General features: G+C 35.2%; 1 protein-coding gene across 3 annotated transcripts in view; it reads left to right on the plus strand.

The window, feature by feature from the left end:
* KLHDC10 (kelch domain containing 10) overlaps positions 1-18,753 on the plus strand; it is a 65,848-nt gene that overhangs the window by 15,279 nt on the left and 31,816 nt on the right. Inside the window, exon 2 of one of the 3 annotated variants that reach the window (XM_069087212.1) lies at positions 5,428-5,514. The exons of the other annotated variants lie outside the window; for them this stretch is intronic. Within the exon in view, the coding sequence (XP_068943313.1) occupies positions 5,428-5,514 (87 nt within the window). The remainder of the gene's footprint in view (positions 1-5,427; positions 5,515-18,753) is intronic. 3 annotated transcript variants of the gene reach the window in all.

An 18,753-nucleotide genomic window follows, 5' to 3' on the forward strand; every position in this document is an offset into this window, starting at 1 on the left:
GTTTACTTAGTTTCTTTTATTTCTGTAAAAGTTATTTTCTAGTTGTTATTTATATAAATTGTATTCCTTAGTCTTGATGAAATGTTGCATTAAGAAAAAAAAGAATTATCTACTGTTATCTTTTGTTTTTACATTGCCTAAATTTCCCTCTGTATCCTCCTACCCCTCTCAGAGAGATCCCTTATAACAGATTTTTTTTTTTTAAGCAATCAGGGTTAAGTAACTTGCTCAAGGTTACATGGCCAGGTGTTTCTGAGTGGGTGCTAAGTATCTGAGCCCAGATTCGATCCCCAGGTCATCCCAACAGCCGCTGTGCTACCTGGCCACCCCCTATAACAGAATATTTTTAAAAATTAGCAAAACTGATTGATTCATTTAAGAAATCTGAAAATATACATAGTGTTTCTTACCAGTTATTTCCCACTTCTTTGTTTGCACTAATTCTTTGTAATTTCACATCATTCACTTTCAATTTTTTAAGAATTGTTCTTTCCTTTTACATGGTTGTATTCATTGTGTAGGTTGTTTTCTTGTCTCTGCTCACTACACTCCGTATCAGTTTGTGTAAGTCTTTTCTTGTTTCTGGACATTCCTCTTCTCTTACAGCCCAGTAACAGTCTATTATATGTTTATACCACAATTTGTATAGTCATTCACCAGTTGATGGGTGCTGATTTATTTCTAGGTGTTTTTTTAAAACCACGAAATGTGTTGCTATAGATATTTTGGTGTAAATGGGAACTTTCTTATATGACCTTATCTGACCTCCTTGGGGTATATGCCTAGTAATGGAACCTCCAAGTCAAAGGGTGTGGACATTTTAGTCATTTTATTTGAATAATTGCATATCTCTTTCCATGATGGTTGTACTGACAGTGCTCCATCAACAGTGAACTATTTAGCCTATCTTCCTTCAACCCCTCCAACATGGAACATTCCCATTTTTGCCAATTTCCTGGATATGAAGTGAAATCTCAGGATTGTTTTGATTTATATTTTTCTTTTAGGAACTGTTTCTTCATATCCATTGATCACCTACCTTTTGGGGAAATCAGTTTTAGTTTAGTTTCTTTTAGTTGTCCATATCTTGAATACCAACAGTCATCTTGAGAAATTTGATACAGTTTTTTTCACATTTAACCACTCCCTTCTCTTAGATGCATTAATTTTATTTGTATGGAAGCTTTTCAAATTTATATTATCAAAAATTTCTATTTTATCTTTTGAAATGACCTATATCTATCCCTTTTTTGGTCAAGAATACATTTCCTACCCATAGCTGTGAAAGGTGTATGATCTGTTGCTTTTCTGATTTTATTTTTAATGGTTTGGTCTTTAATATTCAGGTCATATATCCATTGTGAATTTATCACAGAATGTGGTTTAAGATGTTGGTCTAAACCAGGGGTTCTTAATCTGGGCTCTATGAACCTTTTTTTAATCTTCTTAACTTTATTTCAACATAATTGACAAATGTGGAGAGGGTAAAAAAGAGTTGGCGGAAAGAGAACTTATAGGAATAGGTTTGCTTTAAAATAGAATAAGGAAAAATATTTGAAGGGACAAAATCCTATATAGATAATAGGGAACAAAAAAATTCCAAACCATAAAAAAGTCATGTTAGAGACATAGGAAAAAAAAAACAGCTGAGTGATTGGATTAAACAATCCAGTAACATGAGAGTGTTAGATTGAATAAGAAAACAAAATTCCACAATTTGTTACTGTAATGTAACCCCAAAGAAAGGCAACTTCCCAAGGTTCAAAATACCAGCATAGGTGCTCTCCATTTTATTCAGTGACCAATCAAGAACAGAGAAGGTCAAAACATGACATCATTCAAAATACAGCATTTACTAAAGTGAGATTAAATAATCTCCAAGTACTACCCCACCCCAGGACCTTCCATTCATTCAATCAATTACAAAGTCCCTGTTCTAAATACTACTCCACCCCTAGGCTGTACCTTCATTTAGTCCACCACAAAGCCCCTCTTCTCAAATGGAGATTAGTTTCCAAACTTAAGTAAAGTACCTTCATTTGTTCAATCACAGAGCACAAAAAGGTCAAAAGTTCCCCACCCCTGGATCACAATTGAATCTACCCCAGAGTTACATCAAGTTTTAGCACAGCACTTAATACCCAAATGGAGGTCTTTTCTTCATCTTGACACTAGGCAAGCTCTCAGCAATCTTAGTTCCTGGGGAGACAAGGCTTAGCAAGGCCATAAGATACATTGCCAATCACTTCATGAATTTATCCTCTGTCTGTAGAACAGTCCTAGAACCCCTGAACACATTAGCAAAGCCCTCTCCCAGGATTTCTGTAAACATACAACAAGAAAATCCTTCTTCAGGGCTTCTGAACCAACAGAAAGGCTCCCAGAACCCTGCAACAACAGCACTGTCCTTCACCAGTGGACAGTATTCACTCTGTCTGCAGGACAGTCTCCAGACCCCTGCAACAACAGCACTGTCCTTCACCAGTGGACAGTATTCACTCTCTGTCTGCAAGACAGTCTCAGGGCTTCTTAGCCAACAGCCAGGTTCCAGGACTTCTTCAACAGGACTGTCTTTCACCCGTGGACAAATCTGGCAAAACAACATCAAAACAGACAGACAAAGTACCAGCAAAACAGCCATGTCTCCTCAGTCCTTGGCAGCTCAGGGGGCAGGTCTCAAAAGTCCAGGGCAATCCTCTCAGCCTCTCTCTGCGTCCAAGAGGGTGCTGCTTCCAAAAAGTTCTTCTGCCTCTCTCTTGTCTCTCCAAATCTACGTCACCAGCTCCTCCCAGTTCAGGACTCTTTTCACATCAACAAGTCCATCCCACAGGTGGGATTAACAAACTCTGGGTTTTAACACAATCAACTTGAAAACCAAGCCAATACAGGGGAATCTTTATATTCCATTACTATCACAGTTACTTAGAAAAACCTACCTCAAAAGAAAAGACATACACAGATAACTGTAACCAAATTTACCATGTATTAGCTGAATCCAGAAGAGCAGGAATTCCAGCCTTGAATAGACTCTTGCAGATATAAACAATGCAATTACATTATTTTGATGGGAATTGTAGATAAGAAACCAATATCATTGTTAAACTTAAGTGCTCCAAATGTCAGAGCATCTAAATTCCTAAAGGAAAAATCAAATGCATTACAAGTTATAATAACAAAAATGCAATCAGGAGAATTTTATTAAATATTTAAAGAACAGTTAATTAAAATTTTTCTAAAAACATGAGAAAATATTCTACAATATTCCTTTTATGAGATACATATGGTCCTAGTACCAAAACAAGGGCAAGATAAAGCAGAGAACTATAGAACAGTATCTAATGTCTATTCATTCAAAAATTTTAAATGGAATCTTATCAAACTACAGGAAATCATTCATTCTGACAAAGTTGGATTTATGACAGGGCTTCAGAGATGATTCAGTGTTAGAAAAACAGTCACCAATAGTCACATTAAAAACAAAAACATCCCAAGCCATATGATTATTTCAATAGATAAACAGAAAAGCCTTTCACAAAGTTCTACATTCTTACATGTAATTTTTTTAAAAGCCTTTTTTAAAAAGTTTAGGCATAGAAGGATTTTTAAAAATTACAAAAAGGACTAATCCAAACCCCAAAGCAAGCATCATGTGCAATAGGAATATACTGTAAACTTTACCGAAACATATATGAGTAAAACAAGGTCCTCTGCTTTTCCCACTATTATTTGGTGTAGTTCTAGAAATGCTAACAATAACAATAAGATAAGAGAAAGAAGCTAAAAGTGTAAAGATAAGTAAATAGGAGATAAAATTATCTGTTTGCTGATGACATGATGGTTTATTTAGAAAATCCTAGAGAATCAGTGAAGATGTTAATTGATAAATAATTACAAAATACACAAAATATTTGGAGATCAGTCTACCAAACCACACACAATATTTTTATAGGTTCAATTACAAAGAGCTCCTTAAAGAACTAGAGGAATATTCAGAGGTCATGGCTGTGCTGTGGTAATATAAAATGACTGTATTACTAAAGTTAATTTATGGTTTTAATGCTTTAATAATTAGACTATTAATGAGATAATTTATTGATCTCAATAAAATTAATTTTGAGTAAAAAATTCTCTAGATTATTGAGGGAAATATGACAGTGCTAGGAAGAAAATGGCAAAGGTAGGAATGAAGAGAGAATTCTTATTTCCAGATCACAATCTATATTATAAAGCAGCAGCCATCAAAGTCATTTGGTATTGGTTAAAAAATAAGAGAAGTGGGTTAATGGAGTAGAATAAGACAAGGAGAATCAAAAACAATAGGACTTAATGACCCAGTGTTTTATAAAACCCCAAAACAAAAATGAAAGAACATAAGTTCTTAATGTATTGATTAATTAATGTAATGATTGATTTTAAAAATATGCCTTTGCTTTAAAAAAACGCACAAAAACCCAACTCCCTTAAAGGGATACTCAGGTTCTTCTATCTCCTACTTATCTTTATGGTCAGTCTGAGGGGTTTGTTTGTCTTAAAATATTTTGTAGTAGATCTCTACAAGTTAATATTCTCTCATGAAGTTTTTGTGTGTATATTTGCTTAAGCCAACAACCATGAGCGAATTTCTGAATGTAGTTTCATCAGACTGAAAACAGAACTAGTGTATTCTTAAGAAATTGAAATATGGTAAAATATGGTAAAAACCTGTGGGCATAGCCTTGAACTTTAGGAATCAAGGTTCAAGAAAAATCCACCCCCATTAAGAAGTAGAAGGTAGTTATAGGTATTATGGCACTGCTATGATAAAAAACAAAAAAAACACAATAATTTTAATTTTGTTATGTAAAACCAACTTTTTCTTTGAAAGAGTGATATATTTACTTTTTCAGTGTGAAAATATAAAGCTGTATAATGAATATATTTGCTTTGACCTATGTCCTAAAATATGGATTATGCAAATCAGTTTAAAAAAATTTTTGAGATGCCTCATGCTTAATCCTTACAGCACAAAGAATAAAGTATAGTAGAGAGTGGAGTCTGAATTACCCCCCCCCTTTTTTTTTTTTGAGCACGACTCTATTTCCAGTTATTTTTAAAAACTTTTTTGCTTTCATGGTGTTTAGTCTACGCCCTTGGTGAATTTTGCCACAAGATAGCAACCTGTCATTCTCAAGCATGAAAAATTTGTTCAAGTATTGGACTGGAAAAACTAAGAAAAATCAGTGGTTCATAATTGGGTAATTGTTGAAAACACTAATTACTTGATTAAGGGTTAGTTTCTTTTCACTTTTGCAGTGTTAATTGTTTGCCATGTCCTGCAGCATCAAAGCATTTTTGTTTTCCTGTTTTTTCTGTCTTTATAACTGTAATAATTGTATTACTTATCATTTGTTGTTATGTGTGACTCATTGCTAATAATTGTGGTAACAGGTAAGAAGAAAATACGATGGGACGCTGTTAGGAGATGCTTCACTCAGTCCTGTCCCATCCTAAGGATCCCTAAAAGGTTTTTGAGAGGTGGGTGATAATTAGCAAGAGATCTATACTTCATGTGGGTTCAAGGGAATCTTTCTTGAATTTTATATACCCAAACTGATTGCTGCTTCTTGCTGGTATATTAAGAACCAAAATAGGTGTGTATGTGTGTATGTGTGTGTGGGGGTCTGGAATTTGATTTGATTTTTCAGTTCACAAAATAGCATTTCATGTTTTCTCATTTTCAGAAAGTAATAATTAAAATATATTTTGGGTAGGGGTGGCTTTAGAATGATTTAATATGTTTTAGAGGATAAGAGAAACTTATGTTCACTTAGCAGCTTTTTTACTTTTTTGAACTGATCAGAAATGCATTTGAAAGAAGATAAATTCTGGTCACAGGAAAGCAGATGGGATAGGTTTTTTGTGTATTGTTTGTCTTCCTTCCCTTCCTCCCTTCCTTCCATCTTTCCTTTTCAGAAGAAGAGCAAATGTAAATGGACACTAGTGTGGTAGGTTTTTTTTTTCATTGAATCATATTAGAAATCTCAGAAAAGTTAAAATTTTTTCCCCTGAACCTAAAAAAGATTTATGAGATTGATTGTCATATTAGTTGTTTCTTTTTATAGTAATAATAAGTGCACTTTAAACATATCCTCTCATTTTATCCTCACAGTAACCCTGGTAGGTTGACCCTATTTTTATAGATGAGGAAAATGAGGCAGATAGAGGTTTAAGTGTTTTGCCTTGGGACATATAACTAGTAAGTAGTGTCTAAGGCCAGATTTAAATTTAGATCCAGTGCTTTCTATTCACTGTGCTTGCTAACTTCTCTGTTTTTATATGTAAGTAATTATTACTTATTTTTTTACTTTGCTAATTTGACTATAAAGAAATAAAAACTGTAGCTCATATAAAAACCACTGTCACTCATATAAAAATACCTTTGATAATAAGGCTAACCCAGTTTACCAAAATAGTTATGAGTTTTTTATTTTGGCTTTTAAACATCAAAACTCCTCTGACCCTTAAACAGAATCTTTTTATTCTTTTATGCAGGGTTCTAACTAGCTTGGTTATTATATTCCTCAGCTTCCAAAATATTTGAAATTCTAAGGTGTAAGGGATTGGGTAAATACATTGTCTAGTAGAAAGAGTGCTGAATTTTGAGTCAGAAGAGCTGAGTTTGATTTCCAGTTCTGCTGCTAACTAGAAGACTGGTCAAAGCATGTCATCTTTTTAGGCATCTATTTCTTGTTCCACAAAATGATGATGTTGGACTAAGTGAACTGTGTATCAAGTAAAGTGTCTTTGATCTATTAGATCCTATGATTCTATGTGTCTGGAGGCAAGCACACTTATCATAGTACTTGATGGCCTGATATTGAGTGGAGGAGAAAGAAAGTTTAAAGACTTTAAACTTTAAAAAGTTTTTAGACTTTTAAAAACTTTAAAAGAAAGTTTAAAGAAAGACTTTAAAAAACAGGCCCAAGAACATAAAAGAAAAAAACCCTAGACAGTAGTGTGGGACCATAGCTCTGAATATTTCAGTAGTCAGTGATGGAACGCGATACAGCATTTTTACTGATGTTCATTATGATAATTAGGAGTCATTAAGGAAAATATTAGATTGTTCTGAAAGAACCTTAAGATAATCCCAAATAGTTGTGAATATGAAACAGTGCCATCTGAAAAATCAAACAGCAAATGACCCAGGTATGGCGATATAAAGAAGCTGCAGCATATTTCTATTAGTGACGTGTGTAGGAAGTGGTATAAAAGATATCATCTGGGATGTAATGTGCATAAGCAGAAAATAGACCAGAAAAAGTGTCATTCTGTGCATGTAGTCCAGTATGAAAGGAGACTTTTATCACTCAACTATGGATTTCCATTAACCTCTAGAAATTCTCCTGTTTCTCTACCTGCCTTTCTTATAAGAGAATGAATTTAGTATTGTATGTGATTTGACTTCACTCCCTTTGCTGACAAAGGCAGCTGGTCCAAACTCCCTACTAACTCTAGATTCCTTGTGTTCAGTTAGATATACATGGCTACTCTTTCTTTCTATTAGAACAGCATGGCCTCACAGTTCTTGTTATTGCTGTTCAGTAGTTTTTCAGTCACGTCTGACTCTTTATGCATCCTTTGGAGTTTTCTTGACAAAGATACTGGAGTGGTGTGCCCTTTACTTCTCCAGTTCATTTTACAGATGAGGAAACTGAGGGAAACAGTTAAGTGACTTGTCCAGGTTCACACAGCTAGTAAATGTCTGAGGCTGGATTTGAACTCAGAAAGAAGATTCTTCCTAACTCTAGGACTTTGTCCTATCCACTGCCCCATTTAGCTGCCCAGTTCATAGACCTTTTCAGCTCCTTTGTTCTGCAATTTTACCTTATCTACCTATGGGGGCAGTCATACCTTAAATCTCACCATTACCCCAAACTTTATCAGCTCCATGATCTATCTTAATATCCTGATCATTCCCTTTGCCTCTCCCTCACCCTTTGTCTTCATTAGGACTGCCAGTGTTTCTCCTTTCTTGTTCTCTTCTTTGTCTATTACTTCTTTTCTGGCTACTTTTTTCCCTTCACAGATTTAATTTAAAAATTAGCATTTATAAGCATCTGCTAGTGCCAGGTGCTGAGCATAAAAATTCAGAAGTGAAACAATGAGATATCTTACAAAGTGAGTAAATATAAAATAGATAGATAAAATACACAGTGATTGAAGGGTAGTAACTGAGGGAATTGGTGGATATCCATCGAAAGAAGTTGCATGTAAATGGAGTCTTGGGGAGAGTTAGGGAGTTAGGTGAGGATGGAAAAGAGCCTTCCAGGAATGAGGGATAATCTGTTTAAAGGCACCATGGCAGGGGATGGAATGTCATGTACTCTGTGAAAGCAGGTGGTTTTGTCTGGAGTGAGTTGGCGAAGTTAGGGAGCAGTGAGTAGTGTATAATCAGCCTGGAGAGATAAAGTAGGGCTGGAATGTGAAGGCATTAACAATAGAAAATCATCTTCCATTTAAACTTAAAGGCAGCATATACTTGCTGGATTTTTTTTTTTTTGAGCAAGACAGTGACATGATTGTATCTGTTTTAGGAAAATCAATTTGCCAGCTATGTGGAGGATGAATCAAAGAAGAAACTTTGCTGAGTGGCCAATTAATGAAGGAAAAATCATTTATTAGGAGACTTTTAAAAGTAGGCCAGGTGAGATGATGGGGATCTGAATTAGGGTGTTTGTGGTGTGAGTAGAGGGAAGAAGATAGATGTGAAGGGTATTTATACACAATAGGCAAGACTGATTGAATATAGGGAGTGAAGAATAAGAAATTCAGGGTAATTCCTAGGTATGGAACCTGCGTGACCTTGACAGAAATCAGCTCAGTTATGAATTGTCTTCCTTCCTTGATTCTTTTGCTCTCTTGTTCCAATCCTTCAGACTTCTTTTCCTTACTATCCCCCTCACATGCTTCTTTTGTCTCTTTCATACAAGTGTGCTTTCTACATCTACTCTATTTTAATATTATTTAGCATTAGTTAGACCCTCTACCAAAAGGCAATCATCTTATTTATTCCTTATTGACTCTTACCATGCTTCTCTCAGCAGCTATCCCAATTTCTCCCTCCTTAGGCTCTCAACAGCAACAGCAACACCAACCCCCCTATCTCAGCAGATAGACCTTGCCCCCTATTTCATTGAGAGTATCATCCATTCATTGTGAGTACCTTTATCTCCTCTATATACCTCAAAACCTTTCTTTATCTTTACTTCTCTCTTCCTTTGTTCCAATCACTGAGGGAAGAGGGTGTTCCTTTTTCTTTCAAGGCTAATCCCTTCTGTTTATACCTTTGACCATGTTCACTCCTTAACTTTTGGAGCTTTTCTCATGTTACTTTCTTTAAAAAAAATTACTTTAATTGATAGCTTTTATTTTCTTATCATTGAAATTTCATCCAGTATTCCTCCCTTTTCAGAGCCATCTCATATAGCAAAAAGCTATTTTTTAAAAGAAAAATAGGTATGGGTGGCTAGGTGGCTCAGTGAGTAAAAGCGCTGGCCCTGGTTCCGGCCTCAGACACTTAATACAAAAAAACTAGCCTTGTAACCTTGGGCAAGTTACTTAACCCCAGTTGTCCTCCAAAAGGCAAAAAAATAAATAAAAAAAGAAAAATAGGTAGAGAGAAAAAATCAGCAAAACTTTTCTCAATAGATAAAAAATATGAAAATATATGTGATATTCTCCACCTGTGGAAACATCTCTATACAGTTGTGGGAGTTCTTATCTTCTTTGGAGCTTTACTTGTTATGTGTAATTTTGTAACACAAACTGTTAACTCTGCATCAGTTCACTTAAATTTGTACTATTATATTCCATGCCAATAAAAAATCATTTTTTAAACGCACAGAAGAAAATTCAAGAGGAGTCACAGACAAGCAGAACAGTTTAGAAAATAACATGTGGAATTTATTAAAATACTTTTTAAAAATAGCAAGTTGTATGAAACAGAGATACATGATTTCAAAGAGAATCTTCTTTTTGTTTTGATGTGGATGTAGAAATCTTCTTTTATGTATTCATTTAAGTTCAGAATAAAAAAATTAAAGTCTGGGAAAAATGCCAGTTCAGACCTTCATCACCTTTTTGCCACAGTTATTGTGTTAGAGACTTCTAATTGATCTTCTGACTTCCAGTCTCTTCATTTTCTAACCTATCTTTTTCACAGTTCCCAAAATAATCTTCTCTGGGCACAGACTTGACTCTTCTGATCCCATAGTATACTTTGGCTTCTCATCCCTCCCTCTCAGAAACATTATCTTTATTCAGGGAGCAATTCAGTTGCCACTTCTTTCATGAAGTCTTCATGAGTCTCCTGGTTGTAGTTGTCCTCATATTATTGTGTGTGTGTATGCAGTGTGTTTGTGTATATATGTATACACTTATGTACTTGTTGCATCCTATGAGTATAACGTAAGCTTTATGAGGGCAGATTGTGAGACATTTTTGTTTTTGTTTGCTTAGGAACTAGGACAAGGCTGTGCATATAGAATCCTAGAGCCTTAGAGATCATTTAGTTTAACCTTATTTTAGAAATGAGAACTGAGGCCAAAAAACCTTAGAAGCTTATTCATACTATAAGTGGCAGAGCTGGTGTTTGAACTCAGATCTTCTAGTTGTAAAGCAGGGCTCTTTGTACGTAAAAGACCCCTAATATATATTTATTCTGTTGAATATAGTTAAAAGGAGTAACAGAGATAGTGATAGGAGGATCCCATCTAAAATTGTTAAATATATTTTTTAAAAAGATTGAAGCTTAAAAGGAAAAACTTCAGTTACTTCAAAAGTTGATTTTTACAAAAACAGCTCATTTGGTCATTTTGTGTTATACTGATTTGAGCAAGTAGAATACATGATAAAGTTTCACAATTTCGTGATAAACAAAGATAGTCAAAAGAATAAATTAAAGTTATAAATAATCAAGTATTTATTAAGCACCAGTCTAGGTGCTGAAAAAACATGAACAAAGTGAATTTGCTTTCTAGGGGATGCCCAACAAGTACCTATAAAATATATAATAAGTATAAAGTTAGTAAATAAAATATATACAAAATAGTTAAATACAAGGTAGATTGGGAGAGAGGGTACTAACAGTTGATGGTAAAGAAAGGCTCTGTATTGTATGTTAAGGAAGAGGACTCTAGGAGTCAGAGAGCTGAGGAGGTGAATGCTTTCCAAGTATTTGGGACAGCCAGCATGAAGGCACAGAGACAGGAGATGAAAGGTCTTGAATGAGGAACAGAGAAAAGTCTAGTTTATCTAGAATAGGAGTGGGGAACCTGTGGCCTCAAGGCCATATGTGGTCCCCTAGGTCCTCAGGTGCAGCATTTTTACTGAATCCAAAATTCACAGAACAAATCCCCTTAATAAAAGGATTTGTTCTATAAAACTTGAACTTGGTCAAAAGACCACACCCACGGACCTAGAAGGCCACAGGTTCCCCACCCCAGGTCTAGAACATAGATTATGGGAGGAGTAATATTCAAAAGAGATAGTAAAGGTAGGTTGGAGCCAGATTAATTTTAAAAGCTAAATAGAGAATAGAAACTAGTTAAGATAGCAGAGTAGAAGGACGTAGTACAGCTGAGCTTGCCCCCATGTCTACTCTATAAAAATCTAGAAAACTCATTAGACTGAATCCTATTTGGGAAATCTAAGAAAAAACACAATGAGTCATTTTTTTCCAGCCCATTTTGGCATGAGGAGTCAGAGGTCTTTGCACACTAGGGACAGAGTCTGGCCAAGAGCATGCCACACAGAGCGTTCCAATGTAGGGATGAAACAAGTGTTTTCCTATAAGCTGTGCACCAGGGCAAGAAGAAATCTCAGATTTGGTATAGAGGAACCTGACCGTCAGGGCAAAGAGCAGGAATAGGTTCTAAATATAAGTTCTGTAGCTCACTACCTACTGCTGGGTCACAGATCCAGTGCAGGTTGAGGAGGGAACCTGTGCTTAGCTCTGGATCCCTTCAGGGCAAAGAATAGTTATAAGCCCAAGACTGTGTACTGAATGAGGAGCAAATACAGTAGCAAATAATAGCTATGTGACTGACTAGGAGCAGATCAGAGTCTTGGATCTATCTTACAACCCAGTCTTAACCTGTAGGAGAATAACTAGGGCAGGAAGCCTAGACCCAAGGTCTCTCACTCTGAACCTTCAGAGCTTTCCAGTTGGATAACGGTGGCTTAGTTCAGCAACAGTGTCCTGGAGTTTAACAAGATTCAAGTCTACTATTGTGTTGCTTAGACTGAAACCTGGTCAGGAACTTGCATAGCTCAGACCAGGAGGGCATCTCTTAGACTTCACCCTAGATCACACTGCTGTGAGTGTACTGAAAGCTTGTTTCTGAAATCCTGAGAGAACACAATACTCAGTACCCTGAAAAAGTAGTAGCAGGATCCAAGAAAATACAAAACATATCTAAGCATGTTTGAGACATTCCCTCTGGAAGTGTGAAGGGCCTAGTCCTAACACAAAGTCCTAATTTGGGAAATAAGGCTAGAAGAACAAGGAAAAAAATCCGGGCAAAAAGAGCTGTTAATGTGACAGAGACACTGGATGCAAAACCAGAAGAAGAGAATAACTCTAAAATACTTACAAGCAAAATTGCAGTTATACAACCTGAGCACAAATTCAATTAGAATCTCTGCAAGAACTAAAGAAAGAATTAAAGAGCTAAAAAATGATTTTATAAATGAAATGAAAGAGCTAAAGGAAACAATCAAGACAAAAACTGTACTGGGGAAAATTTGGAACTGTGGAAGAAAGAATTAGGAAGAGAATTAACAGCTTAGCACAAGAAGTATGAAACCTTATCTAAGCAGTAGACTTCTGAATAGTTAGAATAGACCAAATAGAACTTAATAACTCCATGAGACAATAAAAAAAATTGTTAAAGTGAAAAGACTGAACAAAGAAAGAAAATGTAAGGCATCTCATATCAGAAACAATTTATCTGGAAAACAGATCAGAGAGGGAGAACTCAAGAATCATTGACTGCCTGAAAGCTATGACCAAAAAGAAGAGCCTAGACATCATATTTATTTTTTTTAATTTAATATTTTATTTTTTCCCAGTTACAATGTAAGAACAATTTTAGCATTCTTTTTTTTTTCAAATTTTGAATTCCAGATTCTCTCCTTACACCCTCACTGAAAAAGCAAGCAATTTGACACATAATGTCTACATGTGTAGTCATGCAAAACACATTTCCATGTAAGTCATGCTGTGAAAGAAAACACTGACAAACCCAAGAAAAATAAAGTAAAGAAAAAAATAATGTTTGATCTGCATTCAAGCTGCACCAGTTCTTTCTCCAGAGATGGATAGCATGTTTCATCATAAATCCTTCAGAATTTAGACATCATATTTCAAGAAATATTAAAAGAAACTTGCTCAGATCTTTTAGAACCAGAGTGGAGAATAAAAATAGAAAGAATCCATTGCTCAACTCTTGGAATAAACCTTAAAATTAAAACTCCCAGAAACTTTATATGGCCCAAAACTAGAGCTTTTGTGTCAAAGAAAAAATACTGCAACCAGATAGAAAGAGTTCAAGTACTAAAGAGTCACAGTCAAGATCATAGTTCTTCCTAAATTAATTTACTTATTCCATACCATACCAATCAAACTACCAAAGAATTATTTTGTAGAGCTAGAAAAAGTAATAACAAAATTTGTTTGGAAGAACAAAAGGTCAAGAATATCAAGAGAATTGATAAAAAAAAAAGAAGCAAAGAAAGATGGCCTACCTTTACCTACCTTATCCCAAACTATATTATAAAGTGTAATCATAAACTATATGGTACTGACTAAGAAATAGAGTGGTGGATCAGTGTAATAGATTAGGTACTCAAAACACAGTAGTTAATGATCATAATGATCTAGTGTTTCATCCCAGCTTCTGGGACAGCTCACTGTTTGACAAAAACTGCTGGGAAAACTGGAAAACATGATGGCAGAAACTAGGCATAGATCACCATCTTATAGAGAATGTATACTGTACCTATAGTAGAAACTAGGTATAGATCAACATCTTACACTGTATACCAAGATTATGTCAAAATGGCTACATGATTTAGACATAAAGAGTAATATCATAAGCAAATTAGGGGAGCATGGAAAATTTTACCTGTGAGATCTATGGATAAGGAAGGAATTTATGATAAAAAGATATTATGGGATATAAAATGGATAATTTTCATTATGTTAAAGTTTTTACACAAACAAAATCAGTGCAGTCAAGATTAGAAGGAAACTGGGGAAATTTTTTTTTTACAAGTTTCTCTGATAAAGACCTCATTTCTCAAATATATAAAGAACTGATCACAACCCCAGTTGCCCCCAAAAAGCAAAAAACAAACAAAAAAAAACTGAATCACATTTATAAGAATATGAATCATTCCCCAGTTGATAAATGATCAAAGGCTATGAACAGGCAGTTTTCAGATGAAGAAATTGAAACTATCTCTAGTTGTATGGAAAAATTCTCTAAATCACTATTGAGCAGAGAAAGGCAAATTAAAACAACTCTGAGGTATCACCTCACACCTATCAGATTAGCTGATATGAGAGAAGGAGTTCATTGATAAATGTTGGAGGGAATGTGGGAAAATTGGGACACTAAAGCACTGTTCGTGGGTTGTAAACTGATCTGGAGAGCAGTTTTGAACTATACCTAAAGGGCAATCAAACCGTACATACTCTTTGATCCAGCAATATCACTACTAGTTCTGTATACCAAAGAGATTAAAGGGAAAAAAAAGAAAAGAACCTATATGTACAAAAATATTTATAGCAGCTCTTCTTGTGGTGGCAAAATATCTAAATTCAAAAAGCATCTCTTTTTGTGGTGGCAAAATCCCAAATATAGTTTGGGATCTGGTAAGGCTAGACCATCTTCCTTTGCTTCTTTGAAGGGATGCCCATCAACTCAGGAATGGCTGAACAGATTGTGGTATTTGAATGTAATTGTGCTGTTGTACTGTAAGAAATGACGATTTGGATGCTCTCAGAAAAAATGTGGAAAAGACTGATGCAAAGTGAAATGAGAATAACCAGGAGAACATTGTACACAGTAACAGCAATATTGTTTGATGATCGACTGTGAATGACTTAGCTACTCTACTCTCAGAATTACAGTGATCCAGGACTCCAAAGGTCTCATGATGAAAATACTGTACACGCATCCAGAGAAAGAATTGATAGAGTCTAAATGCAGATCAAAGCATACTGTAATTCATGTTTTTTTTTCCTTTTGGTTTGTTTCTTCTTTTATAACATAACTAATATGGAAGTATATTTTACATGTTTGCACATATATTACCTGTATCAAATTGCTTACCATCTTAAGTGGGGGGAGGTGAGGGAGAGAGAGAGAGAGATAATTTGGAATGTTAAAAATTGTTTTTACATGTAATTTGGAAAAATAAAAAAATATTTTTTAAAAGATCATAGGTTTCCTTAAAGGAGTCTAGAAATTGAAATATGATATTCCAGAAGACAAAGATATAGGTGTACAACCAAGAATAATTTACCCAGCAAAATTAAGTATTATCCTACAGGGAAAAAATGGATCTTTAATGAAGTAGAAGACTTTCAAGAATTCCTGATGAAAAGATCAGAGCTATGTAGAAATACAAATGCATAAATTAAGAGAAACATCAAAAGATAAATATGAGCAATATGAGCAAAAGATAAATATGAGCAATCATAAGGGACTAGACTAGGGTGAACTTTTTATAATCAGATATGAGAACAACTCTTATCATCATAGAAAAATAATCTTTTGAGACAGATGGCCTAGAAGTGGTTTGTTTTTATGTTTGGATGATCTTAAAATTTTGGAAAAGAAGGAGGGGGAAAAGAATACACTAGGAAGGAAAGTGGGAGAAAATCTTACATAATTTAGATATACAAATAGAAGACTACAAATAAGCAAGGGGTGGGGAGCAGGTATCACTTGAATCTTACTTTCACTGAACTGGTTAAAGAAGGGAAGAATATTCACATACAGAGTTATGTAAAAATATACTCAGCTGGGAAGAAGGGAAAGGGAAGAAAGAAAAGGAAGAAATAAGAGAGAAGTTAGATTAAGGGAGTAATTGTTTGTACTTTGTTTTTAAAACAAAGGACCAGTGACATCAAGGGGTGATAACTTGACCATGAATGAGATTTAAGGAAGATGGAGTTGTGCAAATCATCAACCTCAGTCTTTCTTCCATAGTCATTGAAGTCCAGTGGCAAGAGAGAAGTTAGGATGATTGGTGATGATCTGGGATGCAGTGGATGGCCTTGGCATATTTGATATCAGACCAAGCTGTAATCCGTTCCACAGTGCCTACTTTAGCCCACCTTCATGGCCTCTGGAACAAATTGTTCTCATATACCCATTCTGCTGGGAGAGGTTTTTATGTGCTTGAAATAGATAGACCCCTGACTCACCAATAGGTTTAAGGCCTGTCAGTTACCCTCAACCTGGTTTAGTCCATCTGCCAAGACAGTTTTACCAGGGTTTGGCCGCTGTTCATGCTGTAGCTTCTTGGAACCACAAGTGAGAGTATTCCTAAGTAAAACAGACTAGGGAGAGTTGATCATGAAGAAGGGTTTAAAATGAAAAAAAAAAAGAAAACATAAGAGCCTATGATTAGGCTCAGTGCCTTTTTTTTGCTGCCTTACCATCACTGATCATCACTATTTTTCTCTTTTTACCATTCTAATACCTACCAGGTAGTATCTCATGACTGTTTCAATCTGTATCTTTTTTTAACACTAGAGTACTTGAGCATCTTTTTTATCTGGTTGTTAACACTTTTAAAAGGAAGAAATATACTATGTTTTATTCTTCTAGTGGGGAAATATATAAATTATGTATAAATTCCTTACAGATTCAGGATTTTATGTTTTAAGTGTTTACTGTAAACAGCATTTTTATGGGTTCTGTTTTAAAATTTATTTTATGCCTTTTTTTTCCTGTTGGAGAATTATGTCCATTTGCATTAGCATTATAGTGGTTAGGTTCTTCCCCCTCAGTAATTGTATTGAAAGACAATACATTTAAAAATTCTTATTTTTGTCAATAAGCTAAAATGAACAAAAATTACCTAAAATCAATTTCTTTTAAATAACTATATAGACTTCTTTAACTTGAACTTCCCTTAAGAGTTGGTAGCTTTTTTCTTTTTCACTCCCTTTTTTCTTTTTCCTTTAAAATATCCTTTTTGAAATATTTAGCAATTTGACCAATACCATAATTCTAAGAGTTCTTATATTTTGTTCTTTTTCAAATTTTTTTGTCTTTATTAATTTGTTTACTTTTAGTTTACAAGATTCAGTTCCACAATTCCATGAGTTTCAAATTTTCTCCCCCTCCCTCGCCCCCCCCCCCCAGCCCCATGGCAGCATGCAATCAAGTATAGGATCTGCAAATACTTTCACATTAGACATTGGTCAGGTCTTATATTTTGTTAATAGTTGGTTTATCTTGATTGGAGAAATGTGAATTTTTTGACATACTTATCTTTTTCATTGTTGAATCTTCAGTGTTGAAATGTAGGTAACATCCAAAGGTCCTTGGATTATATACTAAGAGAAAGATCAACCCCTCTACATGTGGCTTTGATCCTGTCTTCTCCTTAGTTTCCATACTTCCTTCACCAACCCCCACCCCCATCTCCAATGTCTTTCTATCTTCTGGTTCCTTCTGTATACTGCCTTGAAAAATATCCAAGTATCCTCCATCCTTAAAAAAAAGTCTTCATTAGACTCTACTCTCCTCTTATAGATCTCCCTTTCTCAAACTCTTAGGAAAACCTGTGTATGCCTGTTTATCACCTTTCTCTTTTCTCCCTTTGTAACCTGGCTTCCAGCCTTATCACTTGACTAAAGTTACCCTTACCATCATGCAAGATTGCCAAATTAGATGTTCCTTTTTTTAGCCCCCATCCTTCTTGACCGACCTGCTGCATTTGACACTGTTGACTACCTTTCCTGAATATACTCTCCTGGTTTCATGTACTTACTGCCTATTCTCTCCTTCTAAATATCCATATCATGCCTCTAAATGTTCCTGAAGACTATGCTACGAGTCATAGATTCCCACATAAATGAATTTTTTAAAAAAGCATTCACTAAAGCCTTATTATGTGCCAGGCACTGTGCATACAAATCAAATACAAACATGCAAGATAGTCCCTGCCCTCAAGGGCTTTACAGGGAAATATATATATATATATATGTATGTATAAACCCAGTTTCTCCCTTGAGCTTCAATCCCACATCACCAGTTGCCTATTGGATATTTCAAACTAGATGTCCCAGAGATATCTCAAACTCAGCATGTCCAAACAGCACTCATTACATTTTTCCAAAGCTCATCCCTCTTCCAAACTTATTTCTTTCAGTCTCCCAGGTTCATAACAGATCTGACCACTTGACTGATACCTGGATAACTCCAATGTCTTCATCTTGCCCCTAGGATAAAATATAAATTCCTCCATTTAGCTTTTAAAGCCTCATACAGACTGGTCCCAGCCTATCTTTCTAGCCTTGCATTTTATGATGTGTCCTGCAGTCTGTGATCCATTCAGGAAATTGACTTCTCTGTTTCTCCCACAAAATACTCCATTTCCTGGCTTTCCATGTACCAGCTATCTCATGCCTGGAGTATCCTTCCTCACCTTTGCTCTTTGAATGTCTCTTCCTTTAAGACTTAGCAC

Source organism: Petaurus breviceps, unplaced genomic scaffold (assembly GCF_028583685.1).
Source record: "Petaurus breviceps papuanus isolate PSGF00001 unplaced genomic scaffold, PetGlider_PUasm1.0 181, whole genome shotgun sequence".
Classification (NCBI taxonomy): Eukaryota; Metazoa; Chordata; class Mammalia; order Diprotodontia; family Petauridae; genus Petaurus; species Petaurus breviceps.